This window comes from Anser cygnoides, chromosome 2 (genome assembly GCF_040182565.1).
Source record: "Anser cygnoides isolate HZ-2024a breed goose chromosome 2, Taihu_goose_T2T_genome, whole genome shotgun sequence".
In the NCBI taxonomy this organism is placed as follows: domain Eukaryota; kingdom Metazoa; phylum Chordata; class Aves; order Anseriformes; family Anatidae; genus Anser; species Anser cygnoides.
Genome location: NC_089874.1, coordinates 59,375,583 through 59,391,608, shown reverse-complemented (window position 1 = coordinate 59,391,608; position 16,026 = coordinate 59,375,583). Strand labels below are relative to the sequence as shown.

Genomic DNA, 16,026 nt, shown 5'->3' with positions numbered 1-16,026 from the left:
CAAGATTTCCCCTGCAAGAGCCTAAGAAGGGGCCTGACTGAACATTGCAGATGCTAAAATGCAGAACGGCGACAAATGTGCTGCCAGACCCGACTGCACTGGGCACTTCCAGCAAGTAGTCTTTGGCTCACTGCCACATGTTCCTTCTCAAAGGAATTTCAGGTATCTAACTGAGTGTCCTCCTTCTTTGGCTCTGATCTGGGTATGCTTGTTTTCCGTTAGCTTTGTACAGAGCTACAGGGTTCCCCCAGGCAAGAAATGCAGCGTGAGCAGGAATTGCTAATACTGCACAGAGCCCCAGGAAATGTACAAAAGTGGAAGATGACAGGGAGAGCCTAACTGTTGTGCTGAAAGCAATGTATGCTTGGTAGCGCGGCTCACACGTCAGCAGAGGGTGAGTCCACACATAACAAGGTCACATATTTGCCATGGCACTATTAGGGGTTTATTGCATTCTCTAGGATGCATGTATGCACACAGGTGTCCTCACGGATTGATGCACATGTAAACATAAGGTGACAGGAACAGCCACTTCTTAAAGCTCTGCTGATGATGGACAGGCTAACAGTAGAGGTGAATGCAATAGCTTTACATGTGGCTCATCTGAAAGCATCTTGAAAGCAACTCATCAAATTTCCCACTGCTTGACCTTTAAGTAGACCTCAGTTAAGTAGCTATGTATGCAGCATGAAACCCAGTATCGGTGAATTAAGTAGAAAACAAAGCAAAACCAAAAACCAAAAACCATGAAACAGAGGCAGAGAAAGCCTTCTCTTTTGTCAATTGCTAGCATAGTGAAAGCTGATAGCAGAACCTGGATGCTCCCAGTGGAAAAATTATGACTACGTCTTTCTCTGCAATTCATATTAATGAAAAAAACCTAAGTGAGCAATTTAATAACTGCAATTCAGAGCTCTAAAAGCCCCAAACAGACACTAGTCTGAAAGCAAATAATTACAAAAGACTACTAACAGTATCGCTGGAGGAGCTGCGGATGACAGTGGATCTCTCAATGGAATAATTAGCACCACATAACATTTATCTCTTGTTGTTCAGGCAGGCTGATTTTCCGACTCTATTTACAGCACAGCAAAGTGCGTTTGTGTGTTTTTTCAACCATTCTTTTTATTAACATGCGAGTGCCCACATACACAGCTGAAGTCATCTAGTCAAAGGTGTGAGTTAAGGGGAGCATGTGATGGTGTGCTCTCGTCCCCCCGAGACAGCTCCACACGCAGCACTCAACAGCTTAGCCTGATCACTCTAATTACTCTACTGCACTGGCACGAAATGGAAGTACATGAAACACGTGAAAGGGAAGAGTGATTTTGCTGGGATGCTGCAGAGCTCACCTTGCAAGCTCGGTAGAGGTACTTTTTGTCCTGAGTTAGGTTATAGAGAGACAAGAAGGAGTAGCCATTGCCAGCAGTACCATGGCAGATCCCGTAGCCTTTTCTCAGTAAACCTCTCTGCCAGATGACGTCGCTACACTCCATAGCATCTTTCAAGTATTTATCCTCTTTAAAAGTCTGCAGAACAAAAACAGAGAATAAACATATAAATTGAGGTATTAATGATTACAAAAGGATTGTGGACCTGGAAGATGTTTTGCTATGGAGGTGGAGTTTTTCAAATATAGTTTATTTTGGATTTTAAGACTCCATCCGTCATAGACTTGCCTTTCTAAGTTGTTTCTCCTTTCTCTTTGTGGAAAAAGAAAGAACTTAAGTTTTAGTTTCTGTAATTAGTAAAAACAAAAAACCCTCAAGTTCAAGGTCCTCGGTTCCACAGCCTGTAATCTATTTGAAGGGTACATGACCCTTTTCTGCTTCTCCCCTCTATTTCCCAGCCACTACATAATTTGATTTGAAATACAGAAAAGTAATTCTTGCCTCCAAGAAATGTAACAGAACACTGGCCATCAAATCTGGTCCTAAAGGGCCAGTTCCTGATCTTTCTGATTAATTCCTGCTGTTTACTCACTGTCTGTCTTCAATTCCATGTTGAAAAATGCACAAGAATCTCTCTTTGCATAGACAGGGCTGTTTCCTCTATCCCAAGAACAAGTAGGAACAATCCATTACCTTGACTAGTATTTGTATTGGAAATACTCAAGAGGCACTAGCCAGCTGGACAAAGGACCAATTTTACAAAATGAATGCAACCGAAGTGCATTTTAGATGCACAGAGAGTCCATCGAGGCAGCAGAAAAAAGAAGAGAAAAAAAAACAACAAAGTGAACAGCACCACTGACTTCTGTTTTCGTAAGACTACTCTGTGCTCCCCTTTGCCTAGGTCACACTACAGATCAACAAGACAAAGAAAGTAATTGATGCACTACTATAGATATAGTCCTTTGGAGATGGCCTCCTCTTCACGGATGTGACTTAATAAAGTAACAGAAGCAATTAACATGCAGGAGTCTTAAATCCACATGCTTGATAAAGACAGTCCCTCTCTCTGAACATGGTTTGCCAGCTACTCAGTTGTAAAGCTTCAAACGAAGGCCTAGAAACAGCATTTGATTTCCAGGACAAACATTGCTGTCTGCTATCACAAGTCCCTGTGCTCGGTGTGAAAACACAGGCAGCAAAACCTGCTCCAATTTTTCTTGTAGCTTTTTCAAAAAGCAGATTAAGGAGAAAAAGAAAAGCGTCATATGCCCCATCACCTTAAACATAAAAAGAGGACAGAAAGGAGACTACTAAGCAGAACTTGGTTCTCTCCCTCTTATCTCTTGGAAAAGATTTTCTGCTGGGGAAAGCATCGCACTGGGAAAGAAGTGAAAAAAAGGACTGTAGTATTATGTCAGCCTCCTACCACAGTCCCAAGAAAAAGCAATTGCAATTGTTGCTGCATTCAGCAGCACTTTAAGAGATTTATAGTTCACTTTTCAGGTAGCAGCACAAGTAATTATTCCATAAACCAAACCTGTTTTTCATCAGCCCACCCTGAGGCCGACCAGGGAATCTGCCAAGGAGGGCTGTCAAGAGAAGGAATTAATTTGCATAAATGTAATTAAATGGCACGCTTTCAAATGTTATGCAAATCAAAAGTGCACAACTCCAGAGAGATAGCAAACCTATTTAAGGATGGAGGGGAGCAAACAGTAGGCTCACAGTAGCTCAGAGGTTATATTTATGCCCTGTAAGGGGCTTGCGATCTTTGTTCCGACATTAGGTTCTCCAGTACTGTATCTTAATAATGGAGTAATTTACGGAAGACATGCTTTAGCAAGACACACAAACCTACATTCTTTAAAACCAACATAATTCTTAGAGCACCTTGGATAAAGTTTCAAAGAATTTAGGTCAATGTTCTCAGAACCAGGACTCTGATATCAAGTCATTTAAATACATGGCCCTTTTCCAAGAAAACCAAAAGTCTAGTAACTACTAACACCCTGAGAAGCAATTTTACCCACTTATAACTTCTTTACAAACTTCCTTATGCACATATTTTGAGATGTTTAGGTGCCTAGCCTAGGGTTCTTGTTTGAAAGCCTAGATCTAGAAAGACTTAAAATGCAAGCCTTACAATCTAACAGGCCTGCATATAGGTGTCTGTAAAAATACAGGTCTGTATAAACACGGAATGATTCACCTTATAAGCTTGCATGAGCATGTGGATGACTCCAGGGGCACCGTGGCACCAGTGAACCAATCTGTCTGTCTCGTTGCTCAGTGATGATGGGTAGTTCCCAGATCGGAATTTTTTATGACGTACATAGTCAATGCTCGGCTTCACCAGCTCTGTCAGGGTCTCCTGATCCACGTTTGCAATTGGCTGAAGACAATACAGAAAGAAGAAACAAAACCACAGGAGTAATAACAAATCATGTATCAACACTTAATTATGTGCCCTATTTTCAAGTACCCTACATATGTGCTCTATATCCAAAATACTTTCAATCGCTTCACACAGATTTAATTAATGTCTGCTTGCAATACCATTATGAAGAGTGTGTTACAGCAACTGTAGAGACAAAGAAACTGGGGCACCAAGTTGCTACTTGTCTTACTTGAGGTGACACAGAAAGACTACGGAAGAACTGAGAACAGAATGCAGACCCCAAGACTCCCAGGCCTCCACCTATACCTTCATATAGAGAAAGCACTTCAGGAGAAAGACAGTTTTATAAATTAGTTGCTTATAACACATTCTTAAAACACACTTGGTTAAACGTTTTAAAAATAACTAATGTAGACAAACCTGTCCTATTTCCCAATAAATGAAGAGTGTATGTAGTGGCATACCTAGCAAAGTTTTATAAAGTTTTCCATCGAAAACAAAACTCCCTGAAGCTATGGGCTATAAATCAGCATTTCCAATGTCAAAAGCAACAGCTACTTCACAAAGTAAACTAAATGTCTTTGTTCTACACAATTATGCTTAGATTGCTCTTCTCAGGCTTTCTTTTCCGTTTCTTCTATTTAGCTTATGTCCTTTCCAAGAGGCAAATACATCCATCAAACTGTACACTCCCTGCAATTAAAAGTTTAGGATCTGTGTATCTGTTGGGTTCTTAGTTGATATTCCTTCCTCTACCAGCCTATTTCACAGTATTTTCATAACAAAGCTCTCTATTTTTACACAGCCTACATGATTTATGGAATTCCAGCACACTGTGGGAACAACTGCAGAAATTGGAGACTACAGAAACCAATAACTGAGCTTTTTTTTTTTTTTTTTATAACTTTGCTAATTATGTCTTACAATTTTACTGTTTCCTACCAGCTCCCGCACATTTGCATTCAATGGGTGAGCATGCTGCTACCATTCGCAGTCCTACAGCTAAATGAAGGAGTATTTTCGATAGCTGCATTTTTAGTAACCTGAAACAACCAAAAACCTCTACTTTACCCCAGCTTGGAAATCTCTGCTGAGCTCCTACCCACCAGGTCCCTAGAGCAAACTCCACCTCTACACTCTTCTGAGTGGAACAGTCACCTTCATGCTGCTAACTGGAAGTAGATCTGAATATAGATCAGCTTTTCATGAAGAACATCTTGATCAGCCCTTACACAGACACTGACCTTCGCGGTATGAAAGGTCCCTGTTTCAGGATTCTCATTTCACATGGGAAACCTGCAGCAGAAGGCAAAGACAGGCACCAGCAATAACTGCTATTCAGTCTTGAGCTGTGCAAGGCAAGCACAGCCCAGGGCTTAACTGAGCTTGTGCCCATCCTTGGGAGGTAAATCCAAGAAGAGCAGAGATCTTTACACACCTTCCTTCTCTACTTGTGCTTCCATGAAGATCTGAGCACAAGTGAGTTCTTTCTCCTAAACTGCTGGGGTTTTCAGCACTGAACTGTCAACAGCAAAAAAGTAACCTAGCGGTATGTGTCCTGACTATCTGGCCAAGAGCAACAATAGACAGACATTTTTGTCTCGGTGTTAGTGAAAGAGGCTAGGGCTAGAGACTCCCTTGCTAGCATATCGAATATTCCCCTCTGCATCCTGGAGGAGTAATTTAACACTGCTGAGCTCTTGTTCTTCCAGCAGTCTTCTGTAAGCAGATTCTGCAATATGTGTTCCCTCATAAAGGTGTTAAAACAGAAATGATCAGTGGCCTTCATATCTCCGGTGCTATGTTGGACGCTTTCTTTGTTATCAAACAACCACCCAACAAACCATCTCGTGAATTCTTTGCTGAAAATACAAAGTAATGGTGTAGGAGGGGTGGGGGGAAGGATGGACTCCAATGTGCCATCTTCTGCAGCAGATGACTCAACTCTGAATGACTCACTATGTTTAATGTACAGTGAAAAGACAGTAATCTAATGCTGCATAAACAACGGCTTTGTGGTAATTCTGAAAAGCAGCAATTATATGTAAAGGAAAAGATATTTTACGATTTTACCATGTAGACAGAGTAGCTTCTGCTTAAACCAAAAAGCATTGCACAACTATTTCTGGTATCAACCTCAAACAGCAAATGAAGGATGGAGCATTTAAAGAGACTTCTTCAAAGGAACAGAAGTTTCTCAGAAAATCTAGTGAAGAAAAAAGGAAACCAGGGAAGACGAGGTAATAGGAAGGGTATGGACCACCCTGTCAAAGGCATCAGGAAGTGCAGATAAGGACACAATAAATTAAAGCATCCCGAGGCCCCAGTCAGATGGTCACTGCAGAAAACAGCTGTAGTGAAGTTAAGACATGGACCCCAGGCAGCAGAGCAGTAGCTACTTCCACAGCAAAGTCAGCTGCTTTAGCCTGAGCTACTGGTGGAAGGGGTGTGAGCTAATCTCAAACAGATGGGAAAAAGTCACGGCATCTTTTGCAAATGAGGAATGGCTGAGCAGTGGCAACAGCTAATACCATCTGAGTCACTTTTGCAATGAACATTTGTACACACCTCTAGGCTGTGAGGAGAGGATGTACATTCTTTCCACTTGCCTGAAGGAACATCATTTCTGCATGAGCTGGTAAGAAAATTACCGTTTACAAAGGTACACAGACTGGCGGCACCTTTCAACACCAGAAAAAGGTATGATACAGAATTTGCAGCTCTATGGCCATCTTCTGTAATGAAACATAAGGCTCTATTTTCACATTGTACGGCATTAGAAAACATATACAGGTCTGTTTTGAAAAACATCATAATCTTATTTGAGAATCTCAGAGCAGGGAGGGAATGGATTTAAGTGCTGGAAAGAGGAGGTATACAAAACAGAAGAATCTCAGGACAACAGAAAGAGGAGAGCAGGTGTCATAAACACAATCAGGAACGTTAGATTTTTTGGGCGGGGGTGGGAAGAAGGAAGAATATAAAAATAATAAAAGCATATTGAAGATGAATGTGTGATTAAGAACAGATTTTCCAGAAGCTTCAAAATAGTGAGGGGAAAAAAAATCATAGGGGAAGAGATGAAGGACATGGTAGGCAGAAGGATAGGAGGCATCAGTGATGCACTCATTGAAAAACAGCAAAAAAAATTGAAGATAAGAGTAATGGGTGGTGAGTAAATGAATATTTAGCTAGTCTAACTGTAGGCATCAGATTACTTCTGATGAGTATCAAGATGAGGATGAGGGAAGACACCTGACTTTCTTGAGGATAGGAAACTTTAGCTTCTAGACCGCTGGGGCTCTGAAATGCAACTCACTCATATTCACAAACAGATGGTATAAAATACTCTGGGACAAGGATGTACATCTTCATCATGCATACAGAACACCCTGCTGACAGACTGGAGTAAGCTGCAGAGAACTGAGCCCTCAGCTGGAGCCCTGGCAGCAATGTTAGAGGAGCCATGGTGCTGAGCACAAGGATACGTGAGCCATAGTTTTCCTCTGCTGCTGGGGCCTTTGCTAGCATCTCTGCGCAGTTCTGTGCTGCAGAGTCTGACCCCAACTGCAAGACTCTGACCTACCACAACCTCGCACTGCATGTGCATGAAAGCTGAAGGCATCTTCTGATGGAAAACAAGACATCTCTGGAGTTTCGACCCAGCCCACAGAAGACACTCTTACCTGCATAAGCATGTAGTAGATCCCAGCCACCCCATGGGCCGCTCCAACATATTGCTTCCTGTGCCACTGATACAAGAGAGGACAACGTTCTGTTTTACGCTCCTCCTTCGAGAAGTTCTTCCCCGACTCGATAATGGCATCTATTACCTAAGAAGGAAAACACACTCCTTCCATCTCACTTGCTTTGATTCAGAGTTTTGTTTTGTCGTGATTAAAATCACACAACAAACAACGATATGTCTATGATATTCAATTCCTTTTGATACGAGTACTGAGTTAGAAAGGGAGTTTCTCCTGAATGACAGAATAACCCTTTATTTATAAGAAGAGAAATTGAATATTAGATATTTCTTATCACTCTTTTCCAGGCCTACTTTCTCTGGTTCTGGTATCTGCAGAACAATCATGCACCTTCCCCGCATTAAATTCTCTTCTTTTCACTTAAAACACTTTCACACTTCTTTGTTAAGTTTTTCCATAACGATTTCTCACTCTCATGTGCTCCACAACTTCCATGTTAGATCCATTTCCATGGCCAACTGTGGACCCACCTGTACTGACCTCTGTTTCAGTCCCAGCTGGGCAACAGGGAAAGGGGTAACAGAGTGGAAGGAGGGATGAGACTGAGCCTGCAGATGTAGGTTCCTCTCCTCTGCAGCCTCCCCCTCTTAATCCCTTGAATTATGTAAAGGTGTAATTCCAGTTCAACTGCACTGATGCTGTGACACTGGAGAGAGAAGTGTCCTACCTCTTTGATAACAGACTGTGGGACAGTGTCTGGACCGATTTCAGTATTCAGGTACAGCAAGGCATACAGGTATCCTGCTCTGCCATAAAGCAGCTCATCTGGAAGCTCAGCATCTGCGCTTACGACTGTCCTTTGGAGCTGCAACAACCTGCATCGGACAAAAATGGTAGAAGAGAGAGAGCATTTTCTATAGAGACTGTACTAGACTATGCACTACATAAGCCACCAAACCCAAAGCAGTAAGAGTGCCGAAGCCCCGTAACTTCCCTTCTGTTATCCCCAGCTCAGCTGGCTGCCAGCTCTACACATAGAAGCGGTGTATGCATGCTGACCCTGACAGACAGGCAACTTGGAGCAGTGAGTGAGTACAGTGCAAATACCTGGGTTGTGTGCAGACAGAAACAGATGTATATGGGCAAGGGGAGTTTGGATAAGGCTGGAGAGCTACTCCAATAAAAAAGGAGCACTGCTTGGAAAAGAAACCACTAACACCAATGTGGAGGTGCTGACAACCAATTTGCATTAAAGCAGAAAGATTCACAGATACCAATTACATCACTTCTGACCTCTGAATTAATCAGAAGTGCCACTTAAACTTTAAAAGTAGCTACAAGTTAATGGGAAGAATGATGAAAGCTTCCTGCAGCCTGGTATTTCACCTGAACAAGGACCCTTAATTTGGGATGTTTAAGAGAGGGAAAAACACTCAGCATTCCCCTCTTTAGACACATATTGTTCCACATGCTTAAAAGCTAAATTTAGAAAGGGCACTGCTATTATACAGAAGTGTTTTGCTTGCCTTTAGTAGTGGGGAAAAAAAACACATGGGATGGCCACTGCAACTCTCATTTGTTCCAAATAGACTCCCTGCTATTACTCCACCAGTCTACATTAGAATTGAGGAGGAGCAGAGAAATTGTTTTCCTGCCCATTCCCTGGACCTGTCTCTTCCTATCTTTTCTGATGAAACTGGAAATTAGATGAAACCACAGAGATGGTCAGATTTTAAATTTGGAGAGGGAGGAAGACAATCTGGATTAAGAGCAAATTCAATTCCCGGATCCCCCCAAGAGCTATTACTTGACAGAAATGTTAGCATTAGCATCATGCTGGAGCAAAACCACTGACTCCAATGTCCTGTTTAGACCATCACTACTTAATATCAGGGAAAAGGCACTCACAAAAAGAGAGCTTTGTATTATCACTCCTTTTTTGGAACTACTCTTTGGACTTGGAATTAAATTACTTACCTTTAAAATGTCCTCGGTTAAGTTTTGTTATTCAAATTTTATTATTCAAGTCATCCTACAACCAGACAGCTACAAAGTAAAAAGTTAGAAATGCAATCATATACATATTGATATCTATAATGTATCCCTCAGGTCATGTTCTGAATGCATTCGTAAACAACAACAAAAAAAGGAAGAATAAAAGGGAGCAAATAATCAAACTAACCTCCTTTTTCAGTCCTCCTCCTGGAAATGACTTTCCAAGCAGAGGTGATTCTAGAAGATTTATTGCTAATCTCATTCTGCTGTACTCATGCTTCATGCCTTATAGCAACACTGCTTCCCTAGCTGCATCCAAAGTGTCATGCCCAAGATAATGCCAGTTCTAAAAGCAAAAAACAAACCTTCCACCCATTTCAAAACTGAAATACTTGCTCAGGTGCAGCAACTGATATTAATCAGACTAGGACTCTAGACCAGAAAGAGATCAATTATATACCCAAATGGAGATATTGACACGAAGCTAGCCTGCAAATTCTGGCCGTGCAAGGTATGCTGGTAGACTGTTACCAGGTGTATTGCTGGTGTTGAATGCAAACCCCAGAGGACTTCAGTGATTCCAGTCCTTGACTGGCTAGCAGTCATCTCCACACCAGCAAACGGACAGTCAGTTCTCTAAGGAAGCTCTACCTCTAAATGGGATTTCTCAAGACATTTGTTACATTTAGACTACTTTGAAAAGAGGATGGAGTTTTTTCAAGCTACCCTTCATATGATCTGACCTAATTAGAGTCCTTGCCTGTGACAGTTTAGCAAATACCTCCTTTTTCTTGATTAAATCTTTGGTACATATCAATCCAATATCCTGTGTTTCTGCCTGGGTGTTTCCCTGCAGTGTACATGTTTTGTTGTGCGTCTGTAATTAAGACCCATGCAGTCCAGGAAGAATCACATACTGTACAAGCTGCTGACGACAAGCGTATGACTTTTCTTAAATGTCACTTTACTATGACAAAATCAGAACGTGCATGCACTACAGATATGCCCATGCCGTGCTGTTCTTATAGCAACAGGAGACTCGCTAACCTGCTAATCACCAATCACGTGTAAGCCAGCTTTCACAGTAATAAAGCCTATTCTGTATTCTACTGAAGATACATCAGGGGAAAAAGTGCCTCCACTTTTTAAACCTGTCTTCCACAACTTCACTTGCTAATTTTACTGAATTAATGCACTCTATAAAAGAAGGACATGGCTTTTTCCACCACCAACCACTCACCTGGCAACACATTCTTTAGATTCACTGTCATTTTTCAGCTTGTGATAAACCACTGCACCTACTGCCAGTGGCCCAGCATCACCACATAGAAAAGTAACTCTTCTGCCATTCAGATTGCGAAGGATTCTCTTCACATAATCAAGAGATCGCTGCAAATGGCTCTGGTTTTTTGTGACACGATACAGTTGGAGATATAAGAGGGCAATGCCTGGAAAAAAAACACATGAAGACTCATTTACTTTTCCTTCTGAGTACATCACACCCCCATCTTTAGTGCCTCTGAACTAGTAATTCAAGTATGAAGAGGTGTTTGGTCAATTAAAGCATGTCAGCTAAGATCCTAGCTTATGCAAAAGGAAGGCATCAGTCTATCTTAATTACATTTCTATTTCAATTATGACAACCATATAAGTGTATTAGACTGAAGCCCAATGGTGGACTCACACTTTGCAGAGAATGAAGAACACTCATGAGATGAGCACTAAAGCCTGGTGAAGAAATCACCACAGGTGAAGAATTTTAGGCTAACAAGCATGCGTACAACCAAGTACACTTGGTTTACAATACTCGTCTGTCATACACAAGAAATGACTTATTTCCCATCTGATTTTTAAATGGGTCTTTTGATGAGTTCTTGCCTTCAACTTGCCAAGTTCTTTATAACCATTCTAAGTATTTTGCAGTAAGATTATGAGCTTCTACAATTTAAGCTAGCTTGTAAAAACCATAAGGCAAACACATGCTAGAAGAATGCTGGAAGGTCAAATCAAGCTTCACTCCATTATGCTCATTATACAGTTTTCCTTGAAAACAAAACAAAACCCAACCCTACAAATGGCAATGATGTAGACTTAAGAAAGTTAAACAAATCCATCTCAGAAGATGTTTGTTGGCCAACTGCACGTACACGTGCAGAAGCAAAAAATTTACCTCTTGACCTCAAATTCCTCTTTCTTCTGAGCAGGCAGAGCATTCTTCTGTGCCATGACTAAAGTGGAGAGCAAGCCAGGCCCACTTAGCTCCACAGAAAGGCTTTCTGAGGAATATGAGAAGAATGGCACAAGAGTGGTGGTGCACCCTAAGACGTTCTCCGTATCAGCCTTAACAGGCTTTTACAGATGGCTCCAAGAGGTCTGTTGCAGAGCTTGGTTAGGTCGATTCAGTGGCACAGAAGCTTGTGGGCTACTTATCGTCCCTGTCATCAAAGCAGCGACAAGAAAACGTTGCTTCTGAGACTTGGTCTGTCTGGGATTTCTACAATTCTTTTTTATCTTGCAACAAACGTGCAGATACTTGGGTTTGATCAAGGGATGATCAGAAGGTAGCCATGAGGCACAGCTCATCTAATCCTTCCTGGTGTAAAACCCTTGAAGCAGATCCTCCAAGACTTCTGGCATGTACAAACAGTACTCATATAAGCAAGATGGACTGTAACATGGGCTTTAACAACACACACTTCAAGATTTTAAAGATGCTTCATAAAATACAAGCCAATGCTCAGGACTGTTCACTGCCAGCAAGGTTTGTCTAGACTTGGTACGTAACAAGCAGGACAGTTCTTTTCAGCACTGCTTTTACCTTCTGATTTGCACACTCAAGTAAAATGCTGCAAGAAGTTTGAGAGAAAGTATTTAAAAATCTAGATCATTTAAGTATTTTTATTCAGAGTTAACTCCACAGAAACCTTGAAAGAAGTTTACAGCTTGGAGTAGATGTTGGTTATCCTTCTACAGGATGGAAAAACACCATTCTCATTAGGCTGCGTTACTTGTTCATCTATCTTCTTGTTTCAGCTAATGATGGCTGTGTTACTTTTAGCTTATGACTCATTTTCAGCACGCTCTGCTTCATCGGCTGTGACTCGTGTTGTCAGTCACGGTGTCAGAGCGCTGCTCCCTGGGAGCCGTTTTGTAATGTCGCTGCGAGAATGCCCACCCCTTGAGCTCCTCTGCGCTCGCTTAGCAGCCGCTCGCTTTTAGACCTTGAAACACATCTATCGCTTAAATCTGAGTTGTCCAAAACTTCCCCACCCACCCACCCACCGCACCATCTGTACTGAAATATCAAGAAGAAAGAAAGCGAAGAAATTTTACACTTCCACTGCCAGAATTGAGGCTAAGCACGGGCAAAGCCTGGAGATTTTTTCGAGGCTGCTCCCCCCTCCCTGACACAAGGATAACAGACCAGATCTCCTCATGGCACTTTTCAAACATGCTGTGCTAAAAGCAGAAGTGTGTCTGAAGCGTGAGCTAGACGGAGCAGGAATAGAATATGCCATTGTAAGTAGCAAAGTGGCACTTAGGAGGCCAAGATGGAAAAGTGTTTTGGCAGCTTGAAGAGCAGTGTCTGTGTCAGGCTTGACAACTGCAGGCTCTGCCTAAAGGATCAGAGGGCTCTTTCACACTTGGGCAGCATCAGTAATGCTGATGCAAAGCTCCAGGAATGATAGTGCCTAGTGATAACCAGCACATGCTTGTTTATCTTCATATACATCACAAATCTTGCAACTCTACCTCCATACTCCTCCCCCTCGCACGCTCATTTTACCATTTTTGAACAGACAGAACAAGCAGAGCCAAACTACCCATCTGCAGATTTTAAGGCTCCTGGGCACAGAGCAACCTCTCCTCAATGATTAGAAGATGCCGTTACCATTAGAAAACCGCTAACTTACTGTAAGTCAGTTGAACAAAAAAAGGTGAAAATAACAAATTTTAAGAAAACCTTAAAAAAAAAAGAGAGAGATGTAGCTCAAAAGAAGCAGCCGCCTTAAAAAATCCACTCCTTTTGCAGGATAAAGATCTCAATATACAAAAGCTTATTATCTCTCTGTAACGAGATCCTTTGTCCACTGAAGTCAGTGAAAGTCATTCCCAGACAACAGTGACCAAGGTTCCAGAGTCAAAACAACTCATATAAATGACTGTATCACAGTACTTCTGCTGCTCCTATGAGAATATCTGAAGCTCCTTCAGTGAAAACACTCAACCATACCATTTAAGAAACATTCACATTCTAGCTTTCTCACCAGTCCAGCCAGTATAGGCAGAGCAGTCATGTGGATCTGCTGTCTTCAGCCCTTCTTCCATTTGCTGCAGAAGGTCCTTGATTTTTGTCTGGATCCGTTTTGTGAACTGAGCGCTGACCTGAAAGCAGGAAAGGAGAAAAGGGAGTGAGTCAGAAAAGGAATGAATCCAAGAAGCCAGCTGCTCCACTTCTTTGCTTGGGGGAAAAAATACTATATGCCGCAATCAGCAGCGTCAAGGAAACAGCTAAAGAAAAATAGATGCTCATATTTGAGACAGCCAAGGCAAAAGCAAACCATCATCTTATATGATGTGCTTAATCACATCATCCATGATGTATTCACATTTTCTTTTTAAATCCAAGACTCTGTTTGATTTGCCAGTCTGCGATCACCACACATGAGGCAAGTCATCTATCTAAGAGCCATAAAATGCCCTTCCTCTCGCTCCTTGATCTCTCCTCTCACCAAAACACTATTAGGATTGGCATACTTTATCATGAGAGGAGGTTGTTAAAAGCAGCAAACTATTTAAGAATGACTACCTAAAAGAATAAGCTAGACACAAAGAAGATGGATAAACGCAGCTTGGCAGCTTCAGCTCATCCATTTTGCCTTCAGCATGAAGCTGAGGAAACAAACCTTTGATCTTATTCATTGCTTGCTTTTACTTTTGAGCAAGAAAAGTTTACAGATACTATATATGAAATATTACACAGGAGACTGTATCTTTGCCACCGTTTCCTCTCCCATTAAACCTAAGATACTTAACTGACTATTCCCTTAAGACTACGGGACATGGAAATAGTCAATTAACTAGAATTTATTTCTCTATTAACTACCACAGGAAAGCATATTCATGAAGTTCCTTCACAGAACGAGGTTACATTTGCAGTGGGAACATCTGGGAAAACACTCAAGAATGTTTTATCATAAACATATATTATAAATTGTATGACTTACTGATAAACTTTTCCTATTAACTCAAATATATAGTTTTTAATAAGTAGAGCCTGAAAAAGAGAAAAAACCCCACCTCTTCCCTTCCTGGGCTATAAGAAAAGCTTTATCATTATTGGATATTTGCATCATTCTGATGATGTACAAAAACTTCATGACACCAAGAAATATTTCCTGAATTTGCTTTCTCTACCCTCTACAGAAAAACCTAAACACGCAATGATTGGCATTCATGTCTTAGTTATCCAGGCAGGAACAGGTAGAAGGAAATTTGCTACCAACGTGAAAGCCAGCACAGCTCTCCCACCTCCCAAATCGAGTAACAATACAATGGTCTCAGCATCCAGAAAAATGGCATGATGCAGTTTGGCTACTTGTCAGCTCATGTTGAGCCCACACTACTGCTTTCTGAACAGTGCTCCATCTCTATCCACCACTTGCTGCCTTGGTCTGCTCCCAAGCATCAGCTAGAACGAGTCAGATTTGTGAAGGCTTGGTTTAACATTCAGTCCATCTGCAGCTATGGTTTCTCACTAGAGAAAGAGAAGGTAGCTCATTAGGAAGTCATGTTCTTGTTCGATTACAACACGTCCCAACAGGGAAGGGTTCAGTCAAAAGGCAGATCCCAAATGCTGCTGTACAACCAATTACTCAAAACACACCATGCTTCGCACTCTTGTTCGGAGTGCAACTTCAAATAGCAAGTAGTGAATTCAAACATCCACTTGACAGACTCAGAAATCAGAAAGATAACAGGGATCGTACAGGTCCTCTGAAACACTCCAAAATCTCTAGGGTCCAAATCCATGTTATGATGGTGAGATAGGAAGGGAGAGGGAAATTGTGCCCTTATAACTCATGTCACACACTTACCCCTCTCATCTGCCTTAGGGGTGAGCAAGAGCTCCCTTAACCTTCCCCGGTAACTCCAAAAGCAGGAAACAAACACGGTAAGTATCTGGCATGTGCTCTTTGGCCTTATTGTGGCATTAAGCATCTTTTTGTTAGGAAACCATACCGCGCACACACAACGTCATCCCCTCGAGCCTTTTAGCCAGCTCAGTGAAGTCTTAACACAGAGCAAAACCTCTCCCAAGCGCAGGGCATCTCTCCTCCCCCAGGCAGCCATGCCAAGGCATATGGTGAAGCAGCGTGAGGAAATCAGCACTAACGCATCCGGGCACACTGCTCGGTTTATCCAACAAGAGTGAACAAAGGCTTCAGACGGGGTTTGTGTACCTACTGCACATCAGGTGCAAGCTGGTTATCTTTTTGTTCTGACAGCACACCTGCTGTTACTAAATCAG

General features: G+C 41.8%; 1 protein-coding gene across 1 annotated transcript in view; it reads right to left on the bottom strand.

Moving 5' to 3' along the window:
- Nucleotides 1–16,026, bottom strand: part of LANCL2 (LanC like glutathione S-transferase 2) — a 31,081-nt gene that overhangs the window by 7,211 nt on the left and 7,844 nt on the right. The window contains exons 2-7 of the mRNA XM_048054067.2: nucleotides 13,763–13,880; nucleotides 10,735–10,942; nucleotides 8,227–8,374; nucleotides 7,479–7,625; nucleotides 3,604–3,786; nucleotides 1,353–1,529 (exon numbers count right to left, since the gene is read on the bottom strand). Coding sequence (XP_047910024.2) covers nucleotides 1,353–1,529; nucleotides 3,604–3,786; nucleotides 7,479–7,625; nucleotides 8,227–8,374; nucleotides 10,735–10,942; nucleotides 13,763–13,880 — 981 coding nt within the window. The remainder of the gene's footprint in view (nucleotides 1–1,352; nucleotides 1,530–3,603; nucleotides 3,787–7,478; nucleotides 7,626–8,226; nucleotides 8,375–10,734; nucleotides 10,943–13,762; nucleotides 13,881–16,026) is intronic.